The 17,587-nt window shown below is 42.6% G+C and overlaps 1 protein-coding gene across 6 annotated transcripts in view; it reads right to left on the bottom strand.

Moving 5' to 3' along the window:
* The window catches only part of dacha (dachshund a), a 468,304-nt gene that overhangs the window by 96,684 nt on the left and 354,033 nt on the right, over positions 1-17,587 (bottom strand). For 3 of the 6 annotated variants that reach the window (XM_038774441.1, XM_038774447.1, XM_038774443.1), the window contains one exon: positions 13,003-13,213. The exons of 1 other annotated variant lie outside the window; for it this stretch is intronic. In XM_038774441.1, the coding sequence (XP_038630369.1) occupies positions 13,003-13,213 (211 nt within the window). The remainder of the gene's footprint in view (positions 1-13,002; positions 13,214-17,587) is intronic. 2 more of the 6 variants (XM_038774442.1, XM_038774446.1) reach the window with 1 other exon arrangement.

Below are 17,587 nucleotides of genomic sequence, written 5' to 3'. Positions count from 1 at the left end.
GACAATAAAGATTATTATTATTATTATTATTATTATTATAAACATGGGAAAAGCAGATAAGTAAATGTTCAATGAAAAACTACTGAGGGGATGCAGATAAGTAAATGCTCAATGAAAAACTACTGAGGGGATGTGAAACAATGCATTAATCATGAAGAGTCCGTAAAATCTGGGCATAAGGCTTGTACCAAAATAGATATTATCTCATGAAGTTAATACAATTCTTAAACTTGCCTGAACTATAGTATTTCTGAGTTCACCTTGTGTATCAATTGGAGAATCTTGAGGCTTCTAATCATGCAGGTTCCGAGAATCTTCCTGCTGAGCTGAAAAGGTTTAGGGGGACGGCGGATATTCAAATGCCAATGGGTTTGGGACCCGGTGTGGGCGTGATTTCAAAATCACAGTCCTGATGACCGTCTCAGCATCCCTGCCTCTGGAAGGATTTGGGATTTTCAAAGGATCAGAGTTGGGAGGGGAAGGAATGGGAAACCCGCTCGCCACTAATTAACGGCCCATTTGGCTCTTTAAGCTCGTTAAGGGGCCTGTCTCGTTGTCAATGTTCAGCGAACCCAAACAGTTTGTGCACCTGTTTTCCTCAGCTGTCGGGTTCATCGCAGGGATATGGGAAAGTTCATTGGAACGTGTGGAAATCTGACATTTGAGGGCCCATCGAGCACCACGTCCAGCGCTGCACCCTTTCTTTATTTGCATGATCACTATAGTATAACAGGTTAATAGTGATTATGCCAATAGCTAGAGCGCATCAACAATGAAGTCACATCACATGCAACTGGAACCTAATGGAGTTCAGTCTCTGTAAATATTTTAATAGTTAATAAACGTTCTTTAGTTTGCAACCTGCATGGTTTTCAGCACCCTTTTATCCAAAGCACACAGAGCCGGGTTGTGCTAATAATACATGGTCACAGTGGTCTGCAAACCGTTTATAAAGGAACTCATTCGAGAAACGGCCACAGCAGCAATGGATCGACTAATCACTACTGGAGTCCCACAACGGTCAATTGGAAGTGCCCAAAGCCACGGAGAAATTGTTACTTCTGCCCGAACCCCTGACCTTGTGGAGCACCACGCTAGGTACTGGAGAAACTAGCGTGTTGTCAATAACAGATTGTCTCTGGACTTTCTCAGAAACCAGGTAAGGATCAGGTCAGTGTCCTCGGTTATGCAATTGGCAGCTGTGCCAATGACATTCTAAGAAGAATTGAGGAAGGAACTGCTAAATATGAAGAGGTCATTAAGACCTACAGTTCCTACCTTAGCCTACGGCGCTTTATTATAATAGACCAGTAAAATCCACCTAACGCAGCCAGGAATGTGGAGAAAGTCTTAATTATTTTATAAACTACCTGCATTGCTTCGCGGATAAATGTGAATATGGGACATTGAAGGAGGAGTTCAGAAGAGACCACACTGTAGTGAGAGTGATAGGTAAAGAATTGTCAGGTTCCTTACAACTCAGAAAAGATCTCACTTTGTCCAAAGCAGTACAGTTAGCCTAGCAGGTCGAACTTTGCAAGCAAATTAGGCTATTTATCTGGGGTGATGAGGAGCCTTCCTGGGGGGTTAGACCACTGACTTGGTCCAAATCATGAACCGTGGGGCTATCAGAACGCCTGCAAGACAATAGAGCCAAAATGAAGAGGGTACAGTCAGCACCATTGTTCCACGTCCACATTGTGGCTAGAGAAAACCTCATTGACACGAACCTGGCCCAGCCATCAATGCCGAGTGCCGCACCTGACGCAAGAGGAGCCATTTTAAAATAGTTTACTGCAGCAGCAAGAAAATTACATCTCCCAGTCAAATTTTAAAGATAAACTATTCAAATCTGCAAGTGTCCAGGAAATAACTGATTCCGTAAAACGGAATGGGCGAAGTGGCAGGGCCACAAGATTATATCTGGTATGCAGGTATCATAGTCAATGGCCACAAAACCAATTTCTAGTTGGACACTATCGGTACCTAATATGGGTACATTATGTTGCAGTGGTGGTGGCTAATTGATGAGGTCTTGAGGCTTGTGTGTTTAAACATAAGCATCTATATTTGTAGCTTTAACTACAGTTCCAAGTATGGTCCTGAATGGTGTTGCTCACCATGCAGGCTAGCTGCTTCCAGAGTGTTCGCAACTGTTCTCATACCATGTGCATCACGCTGTGGGTGGTGCTACACTCCAGTCACATGTTAACCCTTGCTCTGCTGAGCACCTTACATTATAATGCATGAAGGCTCTTATCATCACAGACACGACTGCAGGAGTATCCATTTTGTCTGATACAATACCTTGGCTGAAGATTGAATTTCTCCAGCCGTCTACCATTCAATTTCACTGTGTAGGAGGTATTCCACTTGAGGAATGATGAATGCTACATTGCATTATGATGGTATGGCACTTACTGATGCTCTATACCTCATTCCTAATCAACTTTTTTCTTTGTTGAGCAGGCAAGTTTGTGTAGCTTTGCACCTTCTTTAATCACCAGTTGTAGAAGGAACTGGAGTTGGCCCAGAATGTCATGACTCAGTCCTCAAAGATAAAACTCCATCCCTCCAATCATTGTAGATGATGACTACAATAGCCCAGAAACCTCTACCGAGGGGAATCAGCATACTATTGAAGAAAGTGATAAAGGTGCAAATCCATCTTTTCAATTTGCTGAAGACACAAGTGACATGCAGGAATGAAGCAGTAACTCTTTGGTACGATGAAGAACGGAGACCAGGGGTTCTTACTGTAGCCACTGTTACTGTTGTGGAACAAATCCCTGCTCTCGTTAAATCTGGAGATTGAAAAAATACAGAGGAATTTACTGCAGATCTTACCGGCACCATGGGTAAAATGGAAGTGTAATTTCTCTGCCTCAGCATGTTCCTTGCACTGTCGATGCTGGTGACTCCATACATTCTGATGAACTTCCGGATACATTCATGCCCACTGAGGAGCAAACTTACACTGAAGAGAGTGTGCCAGTGGAACCACTATCCACAGATAATGAAATTCTTAAAGTGTTAGCAGGACAACCAGCATTTCTCTTCAGAATATTCTTCATCCTTCTCAACATCACTTAATCAAGGATGAGGCATTGCATAATACTTTGTGCATTTCAGCGGTAGAGTTTGTAGACTCTCTACAGCTGTACAAATCTGCGCAGCAGCTGAACGAGCGTCATTCTTTCAAGTAAGAGCAGCCAGCAGTCCAACCTTACTGCGAAAGTTCGAAGAAGAACAAGGGATAGAGAAAATGAAAGGAAAATCTCTATTCATCACCTTTATGCTGCAGACCAGAAGCAGAAATCTCGGTCTGTGGAGATCCATGTCTTCCCAAGAAGAAGATTTTGGAGAGCATGCGTTCTACGGCAGCTCAAAGGAAGCTGAGAACACAGTCAGAGGCTGAAGGCATTGGCACAAGAGACTGTGTGGGGAGGTGAGAGGGGGGGGGGGGGGAGGGGGGGAGAGTAGGATGTGTAAAGCTAATGTTAATTGGTAGAACAGAAAACTTGGGGAGGTATAGTATAAAGGGTTAAGAGCTATTATGCTAATAGCTGGAGTGTATCATCAATTATGTCAGATTGCATGTTGATAGAAGCCGAGGGAAGAAGATTCGAATGGAGTCCTGCTAAAGTCCATCTCTGTCAATATTTCAATAGTCAATGAATGATCACCAGTTTGCAGTTTCCAGCTCTGCTCCATCCAAGGCACAGAAGAGTTTGGTCAGAATAATTATAGTCACTTGTCTGTTGGTGCTCCAGGATTTCTGATGAGCTCCCTGCTATATCTGGTAAGGCAGCAACATGCCCCAAATAGCTGCCACTTGCCTTTGCTTCTGACACCAAGCAGGCAGCACCCACCTCCTGGAGGTGCTCGGCACCTTTAACTGGGCACTGAGCCCACCTCCAGTCCAATTAGACTATTTGAATTTCGAAGTAGCGTCGCAAGAACGACACTGTTGAAGAGCAGGGTCGGAGCCTGGTATTCTTTACTTTGAAAACCCAGCCCTAGCTCACAGGCTACCTCACCTGGCAAGCACCTCTCTCTACAGCTTCTATAATTGTTTATAATTGACAGCGAGACTCGTTGTTCACAGAATACATGTGGACGTGCCGTTGGTAAGCCCAGTCCCTCCTGCACTCTGGTCTTTCAATTGAAAACTGTTGGGAAAATAAATGGAATTATTACTTTTGCGACTATTTCTGTATAATACATCAAATATAGGGTAAAGCATGAACCTCCAATCAACATTCTCCTCAGTACTGCGCAGAAGCAGCCCGTCTAGATTATATACCCAAGCATCCAGCATGTGACTCAAATCGAGTGCTACCACTCAGCCAAGGCTAATACCTATCTGCCAATGTCTGCCAGCTGCATTTGTTATGGGATTATGGGATAAAGTGGCTCTTTTTTTAAACACCTCTCTCTAGTGGGCTGGGCTAGATTTGTACAGAGGGTGTGTGTGGAACTGCTCGGCATCGCCCCCACCCCACCAGGATGATAGTCAGTCCCAAACAGACCGACATTTAAAAAGCCCACCTCGCGGAGGTAACATACTGGGGCAGGCAGGGGGTGCCTCCATTGCACCCTTGATTGATATGGCTCCCTTTTCCATCCCACTTTTTCTAAGAAGCCATCTCAAAAATGGGCTTTGTACTCTGGCTCACCTGCCAGTTCCCATTGTTTTATGTCAGTGGGGAGTGAATTGAGGCCCAATTAATTCAGCAGGTAAGGGCCAAGTTAGAAACTTCTCCACCACATAAGTTGTGAGGAATAGGTCAGATAGGCGGGTAGGTGATGGGTTGGGCACCCAACATATTTTACATGCCCCCCCTCCCCGCCACTGGATTTCCTGCTGTTCAGAAAACAAAGGTAGTTTTACGGGATGTTTGTTGTATTTGTGAACATTAGAAATAAGGTATGGTTTTAAGGGAGTTTAGGTTAATGTCTCTTGTCTAGAAGGATAAAAGCTCCAGTTGAATTCATGCTGGACAAAGGTTTTGTATGTGTGGCGATTGGCTTCAATTCCAACTATTATTCCAATATTCTTTGAGAGGATTACGGTGGGTAAAAGGTTGCTTAAGGGAGGAAGGCTTTTAGTTCTGAGTTTAGCTGAATTTGTTGGCAGTTAGACACAGGAAACTGGGGAGTGAACAGCTTTCAACTCTGCCAGGAGTAGCTGGACAGGACAAGAGAGTTGCAAAGATTCAGGGTTCCTAAGAAACAAGTTATTACCTAGATAACCAGGGAATTGGGACAGAAAGAATGTCTTCAGATGACTGCAGTTAAGAGAAGAGAGACCAAGGGATGGTTCAGAAGAATTCAAGGAAAAGTAAACAAAGTGTTCTGAGTTGAAGAGACAAATGCAGTAACCAGATTTCAAGTTGTAGAGCAGACTTAAAAGGTAACTCAAATGTCTGCTGCCATTTTAATATACTCTTGAGAAGCAAGAGTTAAAGTAATTGTGAACAAAGTGTACAGCAGTCAAGACATTAATCCTAAAGGGGTTGGTGTAAAACCTTGACTGAATTCACTGTTAAAAGTGGAGTGGAACATTTGTTTAAAAGTGTCATTTGGAAAATCCTGACTGGATTTCTGAATGTAAACTGCTTATAAAAAGCATTGTTGTGAAAAAATGTTTTAGAGTGGAGTTTTGTTTGGGAGTGGAGTTTTGAAATTCACACATGACAATCATCTGGGGGGGGGGGGGGGGGGGGGGGAGAGGGGGGGGGGGGGAATTCTGAAGAGAAATCTACAGACATGAACTTGGGATCAAAGCGGAGTGTGTGTATTTGACCTCAGCCAATTTATGTGTTTGAAGGAATGTTGTGTTACTGAGACCGTTGTAGTCTAAAATATGCTTTGTAATCCGTGTTAATCTTAAAATCTGTGTATAATTGTGAATCTAAGGGGGAGTAAAGGAGTATTGTATTATAATCCAATTTTTCCATGTTTAATGTATTCTCCTTGTTAAATCTAATTAGCGCTCCTGTGACTCTGTTCCTTCATGTGTTGGGGCAGCACGGTAGCACAGTGGTTAGCACTGTGGCTCCACAGTGCCAGGGTCCCAGGTTCGATCCCCGGCTTGGGTCACTGTCTGTGCGGAGTCTGCACGTTCTCCCTGTGTCTGTGTGGGTTTCCTCCGGGCGCTCCAGTTTCCTCCCACTAGTCCCATAAGACGTGCTGTTAGGTAACTTGGACATTCTGTATTCTCCCTCCCTATACCTGAAAAGGCGCCGGAATGTGGCGGCTAGGGGCTTTTCACAGTAACTTCATTGCAATGTAAGCCTATTTGTGACAATAAAGATTATTATTATAAAAATAAAGGTTCCATTCTGGAATCTTCCCATCCGGTTAAAGCATCAACTGGGATCGTAGAACTGCCCAACCCGAGGTGCCTTTCCTCTGAAACTTCAATGCCATTCATCTCACCTTTAACCTTCTATTTACTCTGTCTCCCCATCAACAGTCGGGAGGAGGCCAGGAGCATCTGAACCCCAATTAATTTTCCTCCTACTCTTTCTTTTCTAGTTTCCCTCAAGAGGCAATTTTCTTTCCTCGATCAGTTTGTGTTTTTTTCCAAGAAAGTAAAATTTAGAACAAGGAAATAAACTGCTTACTCTTCGCATTTAATTCGGAGAAACGTTGTCCTTTCTTGCCTTCAGCTATAGACAGATGAGAATTCAATTTTGCGTAATTCTGAACTAACATCGAATGAAGAAGAATCTCTTTAGCATTCTCTTTACTTCTCTGTCCTAGAGTGCGGTATCTAGCCCCTTCTCACTGCCTATTCTCTCTGATCTCAGTTGCTCACCTCTCTTTCCATCTTTTCACTTCTCCCAACGTGACACCATTTCTGAGGTTCTCCTCAGATGTGCAATCATTCACTGCCACAAGCCCCCACTGCTGCTACACGCAAATAATGTAACCTTTACTTCCCAGCTAATGAAATGTGTCCTCTATTTTTCAAAATTATTTGAAGAAGAGCTACCAATGAGATATTGTGATGAGCTAAAGAAAAACACCAAAACAAATAAACAATGAAAATCGGAATTCTCCGCTCCCCACGTGGCGTGGGAGGATTGTGGTCGCTGGTCGCTGCATTCGTGAAACGGGCGCCAGATGCCCGTTTGGGGCATCTAGGGGCCCGATTGGCACGGGAGCACCACAACTGTGCTCGGGAGGGGACAGGCCCGCGATCGGTGTCCACCGATCATTGGGCGAGCATCCAAAATGGACGTACTCGTTCCCCTCCGCCGCCCGGCAAGATCAAGCCGCCACGTTTTGCCGGGCGGCTGAGGAGAAAGATGGCCACCGTGCATGCGCGGTTCACGCCATCTGCGCAATGAAGTCATCCGCGCATGCGCGGGTTGGAACCGGCAACCTCACAAATGCGCCGTTTTGCGCGTCATTTCCGTCGTGACAAGGTCGCGGCCGGGAAAGACGGAGGCTCGCTCCTAGCCCCGGGAGGGGGTGAATTAGGTACGGGGAGCGGCCCCAAGGCCGTCGTGAACCTCGGCTGATTTCACGACGGTCATCCCGATTTTTATCGGGAACGGAGAATACCGCCCCTAGGTTTTGGACAAGCTGCAGACTTCAATATTAACTTCAATGAAGATATGAGATAATTGAATTGAAAATTTAATCAGGTTCTTGCAAAATATGTATTTTTAATTGAATTTTGCTTAAATAATTTATTTTGAACTTTAGAAATGGTAGTTACTAACAGAAGAAAATAGTGAATAAGGAAAAAAAACCTACCAAAAGAATTTTGAACAATGTTTAAGAGCCCAACAGACAAAATGGTTTTCACAATTACAAGCTAGGATAAGAAAACATGTTACAGCTTGGGCATCACAATTTAGATGGGGGAAATAATGAAGCAACGGGCGAGATTCTTCCCAGATATTGGCAAACCTCATCTTCGTTACCATATGGTCTGCTCTACCAAACTGCAAGTTGCAGAATGAGCCTCATTGTATGTTATTTAAGCTGCACTGTGTGACCCACACGGACATCATCAGCCGTATCCTCAGTGAGTAGCCCTTGCCCGAGGAATCGACTATGCAGCCTCTGTGGATCCTGAAACATGTTATGGATCGGACAGCAGCTAAGATTGTAGGAGTTGTGCACACTCCCTGGGAATCAAGCAAACAACTCAAGGATGAATTTGGTTTGGTCACAGACCAGCTGAACATCAGCAAGTGGAATCCTTTGCAGTTCACATAGTTCAAAGCTTAATGCTTGGAGATCTGAGTGCTACATGAGTGCAGTCAATGGCACCCTGCACCCGTGGAACACGAGTTGCAGAAAACACATGGCTCTTGGATCCTGGCGTGCCTGATCCTAGTCAAAATGCATGGAGTCTGTTATTCCCCCCCCCAGTATCCACCAACTAGGCATCTGGTACCGTGTCTTGTTCCTCGTCTCCTCGGAGTTTTCCCCTCAATATCCTAGAGTATTCTGCCCTGGTCTCCCCGAACTAGGCCACTGGTACCCTTCCAGTATTACGCTGGTCTTGCTCCAGTGTTACCCTGGTCTCGCTCGAGTTAAAGTTAGTAACCTCAAGTCAAATGCTGATCACCCCCAGTCAGAGCTTGCACTCTCAAGTCAGCCCCCTTAATACGTGGAGTGCTATGCTCACCTCCAAGCTCTCCTTGGAGGGGTGCTCACCAAGAGCCCACCTTCTGAAGTTAGTCGTTATTTGCGCCGCTCTAACATCTCGCTGCCATGGATGGATTTTTATTTAAATGTCTGATTATTGGAGTTCTTCAATTTTTGACACAAGCAGCATAAAACGAGCAAAAGCGAAAAGTCAGCTACAGGTGTCAATATTCAATGGGTATAATTCAAAACAACAGTCAATACAGTGTTAGGAACAACAAGACGGGATGAACCAGGGACAAAGTCCGCATCAAGGATAAATGGCCCGTCATAAATAGGATACAGGCAAACAATTGAGACCTACATCACACCCAAAACCAAAATGACCGAATAAGAAAACAATACCCGAGAACCCCAGTGCTAAGGGGAATTCGGCGAACTCTTACAACGCTATTTAAACTCTGCTCCAGACCTAAACCACATTGGTCAGCCATCCTCAACATCACGATGGCAAGAGACAAAGACAAATTCAAGGAGGGGTCTGGGCACATTAAGATCCACATTAATAACACAGCGTCTCCCACAGAATAAGTAAAAAGAGAACGAGAACAAGGGCCAACAGTGAAAAAAACAAGCCCCACAACCATATCTCCCAGCCCTAGGCCCAGGAAAAAACAGGTCATCGAATCACCAATACTGCCCCCAAAAGGGGTGAATGGCAACTGTAGGGTAAAATAGCTTGGCTACAGTTGAAGAAACAGAGGAGAAACCCACACCAGGATGGTAGGGTTCTGGGAGGAAGGGTCGGCCCGCTCCCCCAGAACGGCGGGAACCACCCCAACCACCGAGGCCATCAAAATAAAAATGATACAGCCACCCAAAATCAATATCCACTTGTCCGTGCCACCAAGGTCCACCTTCCAAACTATCAGCATTACCCCACAGAAGCATCAAGAGTAAGAGGAATATAAGTAATGCCCCTAACACCTCGTCATGTCCAAAGAAAAATTAGGAAGAAGAGCAAGAACTGTCAGACATAACCCCTCAGATCCACCATATTACAGCAAAGCAGGGACCGGCCAACCAATCGTCCCATGGGAAAGTCCAACTCTCAGGAGGAATTAACCAAGGATAAAACTGGGCCCTACTCCAATTCAACATCTCTCTGTATATGGACCACCCACATTGGGACCCCACAGCACCTGCAAAGGAGGTGTCAACGCACGAGGACCAACAGGATAATGACTGTGACATTGGGCCTGGCCGAGCCCAGTACTGCCACAACAATAAAGTCAAAAAAGAACTTGCCCCTTGGGCTACCATGACTCTCCCCCTAGCTTTACACCTTCCAGTCCCATGTGAGGCATGACACCTAAAGAAACCTACAGAAAGAGGGACCATCCCCCAGACATAGCACCTACAACCAAAAATAGAGTATACTAAAGCTGACCTCATTCACAAAGGTTCTGACAGTAGAAGAACAGTCAAAGGGGGAGACCCAACTTAGAATAAATGACCAAATCTCTCCCCCCGCCCCTCCCCCAACCCATAGGGAAGCTCAACAAACCTCTTTCCTCAACAGAATAAAACATGGTCTGCCTGGGCCCAAAGAAGAGTAAGAAACAGCCAAAATAGGAAAGGATTAGATCAAACTACGGAGAACCTTCCTCGAACATAGTGAGGACAAACTAACCTCACCACCCATCCCCTCCACCTCTCACCCAGCTCCGGCTCTGCATGACGAAAGTAAACTTTCAGGATAAGGTAGGTTCTAAAACAGTGAGCATTCTTTAGGTTCTTCCAAGGATATCAACAATTGGAACACAAGTTTCATTATTTCCCGCCTGTCAGCTCAACCCGGCCTAGGTGGTCAACAACCTCGGCTCCCATGGGAGTGATGGTATATGAAATATTCAATAAATACAACTGGATAACAATAAGCCATTACCCACTACTCCCTTTAACTGTTCCACCCTCTACAGACAAAGAGCGGTGGAAAGGGGTAAAAATAATAAGGATAAAGGTCAAAAGATAAAAGTCTTTGCTTCAAATGGTGGTTCTTTAGCATGCTTTCCTCACCGCATGCTGGTGGATCAGAGTCTCTGATTTACAGCTGGTAATGGTCTTCCTTGCAGAGTCATTCATTCAGGGTATGTGCACGCTATAAAATACATTACTTACAGGCAGCAGGCTTTCTGGAGAAACTTTGTTTCTTACCAAGCTGAGCCTTCAGCTCAAGTTCCGCCTTCAGGCCTATATCTTTCCAATGAGACATTATTTCACATCAAAACTTGCTTTCAGCTTGTTGTTTGACTTCAGGCCTTTGCCGTCTCAAGACCCAGGCTTCTGGAGAGAATGTCAATCCTCACAGTGGTCTTATGGAGAGAATTAGTTCGATCTTTTTTAGAGCAAGCTAGTTAAATCCCTCCACTCAGGTTGCAGAATCAAAAGTGAAACCAAACTGCAACCTCATGTCTCTGAAAACATTCCAATGGGATCAGATTCAATCACCATCTGTTACCAGGAACAGCACAGCCTTTTGGGCCATTTCACTGGCCATCAGCCAAATAAATCAAACCGAGTCATCACTGATACTAGTTTGCAACCACCAGTCGAAAACATCACTGCTTTCTTCTGTTTGAATTAAAGATACAGGCTACTGCTTTCTTCTGCTTGAATTAAAGATACAGGCTGCCATAAAGACACATGTCCATAAATCATCCATGGATCAAAAATGTAATGACAAAAATGGAAGGGGAAATAATGGAATAAACAGGGAACAAACAGGAAGGACCCTTACACCTGGCAGTCAATTCTCAAATGCGGCTGCCACGAATCAACGAGTATTAAAGCGTTTCATCTTGACTCAATAAAGCTGAAACACTGACCAGCAACTATTGAAACATGACATTTACCATGCAGTCCAAGGGCAAAAAAAAACCAAACTGCACAAGGGTAAAAATAAAGATTGAAAGATGAACAGAGTTTGACCTCGCGAAAACGCAGCCGTTCCCACGCTTACATCACGTGATCCCCGTGGATGGATTTTTTGATGAGAGGTATGATTCCAGCGTATGGGCCCAACAAAGAAATGCAAGTGTATTATAATGCTGTGCTGACACTGAGAAACACGGCCCACCACTGTGGCAGCAAGCTTTTACGCGACTTTGGAGTTCTTACGATAGTTTCCGCTCCTGTCATTGACCCTATCTGATGCAAACTGGAGCAAAAGTTCCTGGCCAAAAATGTTATCCAGAGAGGAACTCTGTGCATATCTAACACATATATTCAATGGGTTATTGAAATTACATTACATGTATAAATAAATGAGGCATCAAAAAAGTCAAATTTTAGTGAAATGTTTTCTAAGTATTCTAAATTGCTTCAGAAATTGCATATGTTTCTACTCATTCTGAACTCAGAATAATCATTGTTAATTTAAACAGGTAGCAGTCTTTAAAAGGACTATATATTCAAACTGGAGGAAAATCTCAAATTTTACCACAAAGCAAAATCCAGTAAGCACACTTGGCGATGCTTAGCAAAGAAGGAACATGCAAATATACTCGCAAAGAAAAAATATTGTAAATTTAGATACAATAACAACTTGACTCTACCTTATTACATGTAGATGGTTCTCAGTGTCTCTTTGGAACTTACCTGCAGTGGTTGAATAAATTATTGGTAAAATCAGTGACTTTACAGTCTCTCTCAAATACTCTTTGCAAATGAATTGCCAAATTCTTTCACAAGAGATTTGTGACCACAATTACAAATGTGTAGCCTGACTCGCTGTAGCAATGTCATGGGAGATATGCTTGTGCGTTTGTGTGCCTGTCTACATGTGTGTGCATTTGCAGATTTAATATATTCAGAAAAACATCAATATATTTGTTTACGGATTTTATAATGTTGACTTGTCGTTGCCTCGTAATTTAAATTACTCGTGCAATAAAATGTTATTCATAAACTTTGCAGCAAATACATCAGTTTTATTCATTCACTATCATCATTGATTCGGTCCACTGTGTTCTGGCAATGAAATAAACACACTGTGTGACGTGAGATAGATCTGGATTGCTCTATTCAAGACAATTGGTCATATCTTCAGGCTCAAGTGATCATTGGAAAATAACAATATTTTTTTGATCCTGGCTCATGCCATCATGTAAGCCCCCACTCAAAGTGACTAGTGCATTGTTGTTGCTATTATCCTCTGTGTTCATTAGTTTGGTAATATTTAAGACTGTGCAATAATGCATCCAACCATTAATAATGAGTTAAGCAGGCTGCAAATATCAGAAATACTTAAGCGGCACAAAAAAGAGCTGGACGTTTTGGGCTGTGTGTAAAGTTCAGAAAGTTCAATAACAAGAACTTGCTTACATATTCTGTCAGAGGCAATGTCATGCTGGGATGGTGAGCTAGACACACTGCTGCTCTGGTGTGAAGAGGGGTGACTTCCAGGCCGGTGACTGTCTTCAAGGGATGGTGCTGGGGATGGGCTATTATGAACCCGCTCCTGGTGGCAGAACAAAAATTCAAGAGGTTGTCCAAGTAGATGAGTGTAATCTTTACTGGCTTGTAGTGGCATTCCCTACATTCCGAAATACAAGGTTAATTTTCATTATTCATTCAAGCTTGTACATACAGAACTTAAATATATTGTTATTACTGATATTACTGTGAAAAATACTGTGGTTAAACATTTAACACTTTCAACATATTTCTATTCAAATACAGGTCAAATCAATACCTGTAAAATATTCTGTTCTTTATTAAATGATCATTTGGGTATTTTCTGTTTGCTTACATTTAAATCTAATCAATAAATGATTTACCATTAACTCAATCCCAAAGGCATCAATTTACCTATGACATTATGAAAGACCTGTATTGAAAAATAATTTACTTATCAGAGTAAAATTGACTGATCCCATTTTATAATTCATAATTTTATAATGATAAAACATACTTGCTCACACTATACTTACAATGTGATTGTCTTATATAGTGAATTATTTCCATTTTCAATACTTTTTGGTCTGTGTAGACTGGATACCAACCTGATTAAATCCAAAAACCTACATATTCTGCATGTGCTTTAGGCTAATGTAATGTTTCTGTGAGTGAAATTGAAATTGATCAAGGGGTATTACTAAGGCAGTGATTTGCGAGCTCATGTTGGACTCTCAAAAAGACCAAAATGTGAATGCCAGTCCGAGGTGTCATTCAAACTCTGGTGCCTTCAGTGAGAGAAAGTCAGCAGTTTTAGGGAACTTGCAGGATGGACACTTGGATAGCATAAAGTGCTCCATTTCAAGAAGAAAACCTTCCCCACACACTGGGAACACCTACTCAATTCACCGCGTACCATTTAAGTCCTATGAATGGAACTTTCACTCAAATGGCTGAAGGCGAAAAGTAGAGTGGGGAGTTAGGAGGAAAATTGAATTATGTGACAGAGGTACCACGGAAAGCAATTGTGTTGCATGGGTTTCAAACACCACACATGAAACTGTTGGATGAATGTTTCACAGAAAATGGATCTTCATATTTTTTGCACAGAGGAAAATGAAGATCTTCTCGAGATAAAGGGAAGGCATTTACAATTTTGTATTACAGCTAAAATAATTCTACAAAGAAAATGGTGTCTTTTGAGAATGGTGTTTTCAAACATAATCTCGTGAGCAAGCTTTGATTCCTAAAGTTGCTGCAGTCAGCTCCCAGTCAGGCATCATCCAGCTGCAGATGAAGTTAGTCAGAATTGGCCTGTTTCAAACCCATTACCACATCCTGGGCTTTGAGTGGCTGGAACCTCCTGAGCCAAATCCCAGTCAGGAAGAAGCCAATGACTTCCAAGTGTGCGCCACCTCCAAAATGCATGATGCGATTGAGGAAGCCTACAAAATGGACAGTTTAAACTTGAAATTGAATACAGAATGATTATATTAGTCAGAAATAAAACAAATGTCATTTCCTTTAATGAGGAACTGAAATGAAGGCCCCTTCTATACGATTCCATTGAGGCCGAAAATAATGCAAGGGCAGATGAAGTAAATTTGGAAGTAGCGATCAGGTGACTTCGCCTCACTCAATCATGCACTCTTAAAAACATAAAGGTCACAGGAGGAGCAGAAACCCACGAGCGGTAAGAAATCCAACTGTTTTGATGCCCTGGGAGAGAGGGTAAGAAACAGCCATCAATCCGGATCGATAAGGAGGAAGAGGAGAACGAGAAAAGCAATTCCTGCAACATGGTTGGAGCTTAGCAGAAACGGGAAAACGGGAAAAAGAGGAAAAATTCGAAGAAATGTTAATCATAAGAGAGGCATGGAATGTTAGGGCAGAAAGTAAGAGATGGGACACCCAAGTTGGGGTAGACCTCTCGACACAATAACAAGATTTTAGTTGTGCTCTGTCTGAGAGCACAGAGGGTGCTGGATGAGTTTTCCCTGTCCTGAGACTTGTACTTCATCCTTGGATAGAGAAAGGTAAAAGAAGATGAAGAGAAGGCGACAGAGCCCAGTAAGCATATTTAAAATGTATCCTCCATTGCATTCTGTGTGTATTGTTTTTTTCAGAGCTATGCTTGGCATCCAGGCTTTATCTCAGCGTAAACTGAATGCATTTTTAAAATATTTCACCCAGAGAAAACAGAATTACCCAGAGTTGTCAGAGATCAAAGGGTTAACTTCAGCTCACAGCAGCTAACACCGGGATGCAGAAATTTAATTTGGGGTCATATCAGGGTGAAATCAAATCCTAGCCACGTAATAAAAAATATAACCAATATTTGTTCATTGTATGCTCCATTTATCACAAATAGTGTTCAGTTAAGAAGTTTCTGCAGGCAATGCACAGCCAACAAAGGGAGTGAGGTCATGTGTTTCCATTATGACCCTTTTGACCCTCACAGGAAATAAGCCTGTGTTTAGCAGACTGAGCTGACTGGCTATTTGGCACAAATATCCTAAATGGGTATAAAATAAATTAAGGTAGTAAATTGTGTTATTTTAATAAACTAACTGGCCAGTGAGCAGGTGCTAATCCATGATAGAGTCCCACATTCTAGCACTTTAAATATGGATACCGCTAATATATCTATCCTTGAAGGGGTAACGCACTAAATATTTAAGCATAGCCTACATAGCACTGCATAGCTTCTATTATTTAATGGAATGCTTCAGCTAATTAATGGTTTTATCACTTGATCTGTCCTTTATTCCAGTATAAGATATTGTTCCTTCATGCATTATAGTGACCGCTTGTTGGAGAATCAAAAATGTCAATCTGAACTAAGAATTTCCCTTTTGCAAAATAAATTGAAGTGTCCCCAAAGTGGGGTTGCAGTTGTCTCTGAAGATAGGTCTAAATCTATCCTGGGCTTAAAACAAAAGTCTTGCATTTATTTAGTCCCTTATCATGTTCACCACAAATTAATGTAAAGACTTCTGGAGGCAATCTTTTCTTACAGCAGGAACCTCCAAGATTGTTTGTGGTGACGGGCCAGGACACTGGGAAGCCATGGTGGTTATGAAATCTTAAAATCCAAGCTGAGCCAACAGAGTGGGCAGACGGAACCTCGAGCAGTGCCGTTCCACCCCCCACCCACCCACCCACCACCACCACTTCCCGGACATTGTCTAAATGTTACCCTCAAATTCTGGAATAGGGCTGAAGTGGTGAGTGTGCTGGCAACTGAGCCAAGACAATACAAATCGCTACTCCAACAGTTCAGGTCTTTAAACCAGTGAGTAATTGTGGCTCCAACGCAATTACACTCGGGCCCAATGCTGAGCTGCCCAATTGTGGGGCTACTGCAATTTACCTCAGCAGGCTTGTTTAGAAAAGGAAATACTGCCCAGGGATTCTGCTCCTGATCACAATACAGATATCTGTGTTTGAACATCAGGTGAGGGCAGGATTGAACTCTGCTGTGACAGTCACCGTCAAATAAGCTGCTGATATTCACAGCTGAGGTTCATTCCTAAATAACTGTCCACTCGGATACGGCAACATTCCAGCTAGGTGCCTTCAGACTGTTGGATGTTGGAAAAATTGGAGGAAACAAAATTTTAAAAATCGAATCCTAAAATAGAGAAGAAGTGGGACTCTGCATCGCAGAATAAAACATCAGGCCCTTGGGAAACATTTAAATATGAGGCTAGATAACTATTTTAATGCCTTGTTATTTATTTTAAGGCATGAATAGTTTAGGAATTGTGCTTAAGCATGTAACTAAACAAACCTATTATCAGTCAGTGAGCTAATGAGACGACATGCATTCTGTTACTCAAGCCCTACAAGCAGTGCCTCATTAGGTAACTACTATCCTGTGCAAGCCTGTTTTAAATCTGATAAGAAACTATATCATTTGCTAAATAAATCAAGTGACTAATGGTATGACATTAAACCAAGCAATGAGAGTTTAATGATGAAAGTAATCATACACGTGTGAAACTATCTTGCTGTACTGAGGAAAAAAAATGTCAAATGTGTTTATCCCAATTCATTTTCTCCAGTAAGAACAGGCAGAAAAGATGCATGAATATTGTATTGGTTTATACTGGTTAAACATTGCAATCCACTATCGAATGACAAATATTGTACCAGCAATGTCAGAAAGCACTTCACACAGTGAATTACTTTTGGACTTCAGCATCCATTCTATGCCAGCATTTCCCGACAAGAAAAAAAACAATGAAATTGATAATAGGCTGATGTGTTTAATTTTATGATATTGAGAAGGGAATGTTTGGTCAGAACATTGCAAACTGTCTGCGCTAAATGGAATAGAGCTTTATTGTCCAAAAACAGAGTAGGAAGACTGGACTTTAATTTAACATCTCATCAGAAGGATATGATTGCCTGACTAAAGAAAATGGTATTCATTTCTCCCAGTAGGACTCTTAATGATGTAAAGGTTGCTATGCCAGTATTAGTACTGTCATGGGTAAAGGGCAGCTCA

Source organism: Scyliorhinus canicula, chromosome 17 (genome assembly GCF_902713615.1).
Source record: "Scyliorhinus canicula chromosome 17, sScyCan1.1, whole genome shotgun sequence".
Taxonomy (NCBI): Eukaryota; Metazoa; Chordata; class Chondrichthyes; order Carcharhiniformes; family Scyliorhinidae; genus Scyliorhinus; species Scyliorhinus canicula.
This window is presented reverse-complemented; position numbering and strand designations above follow the sequence as displayed.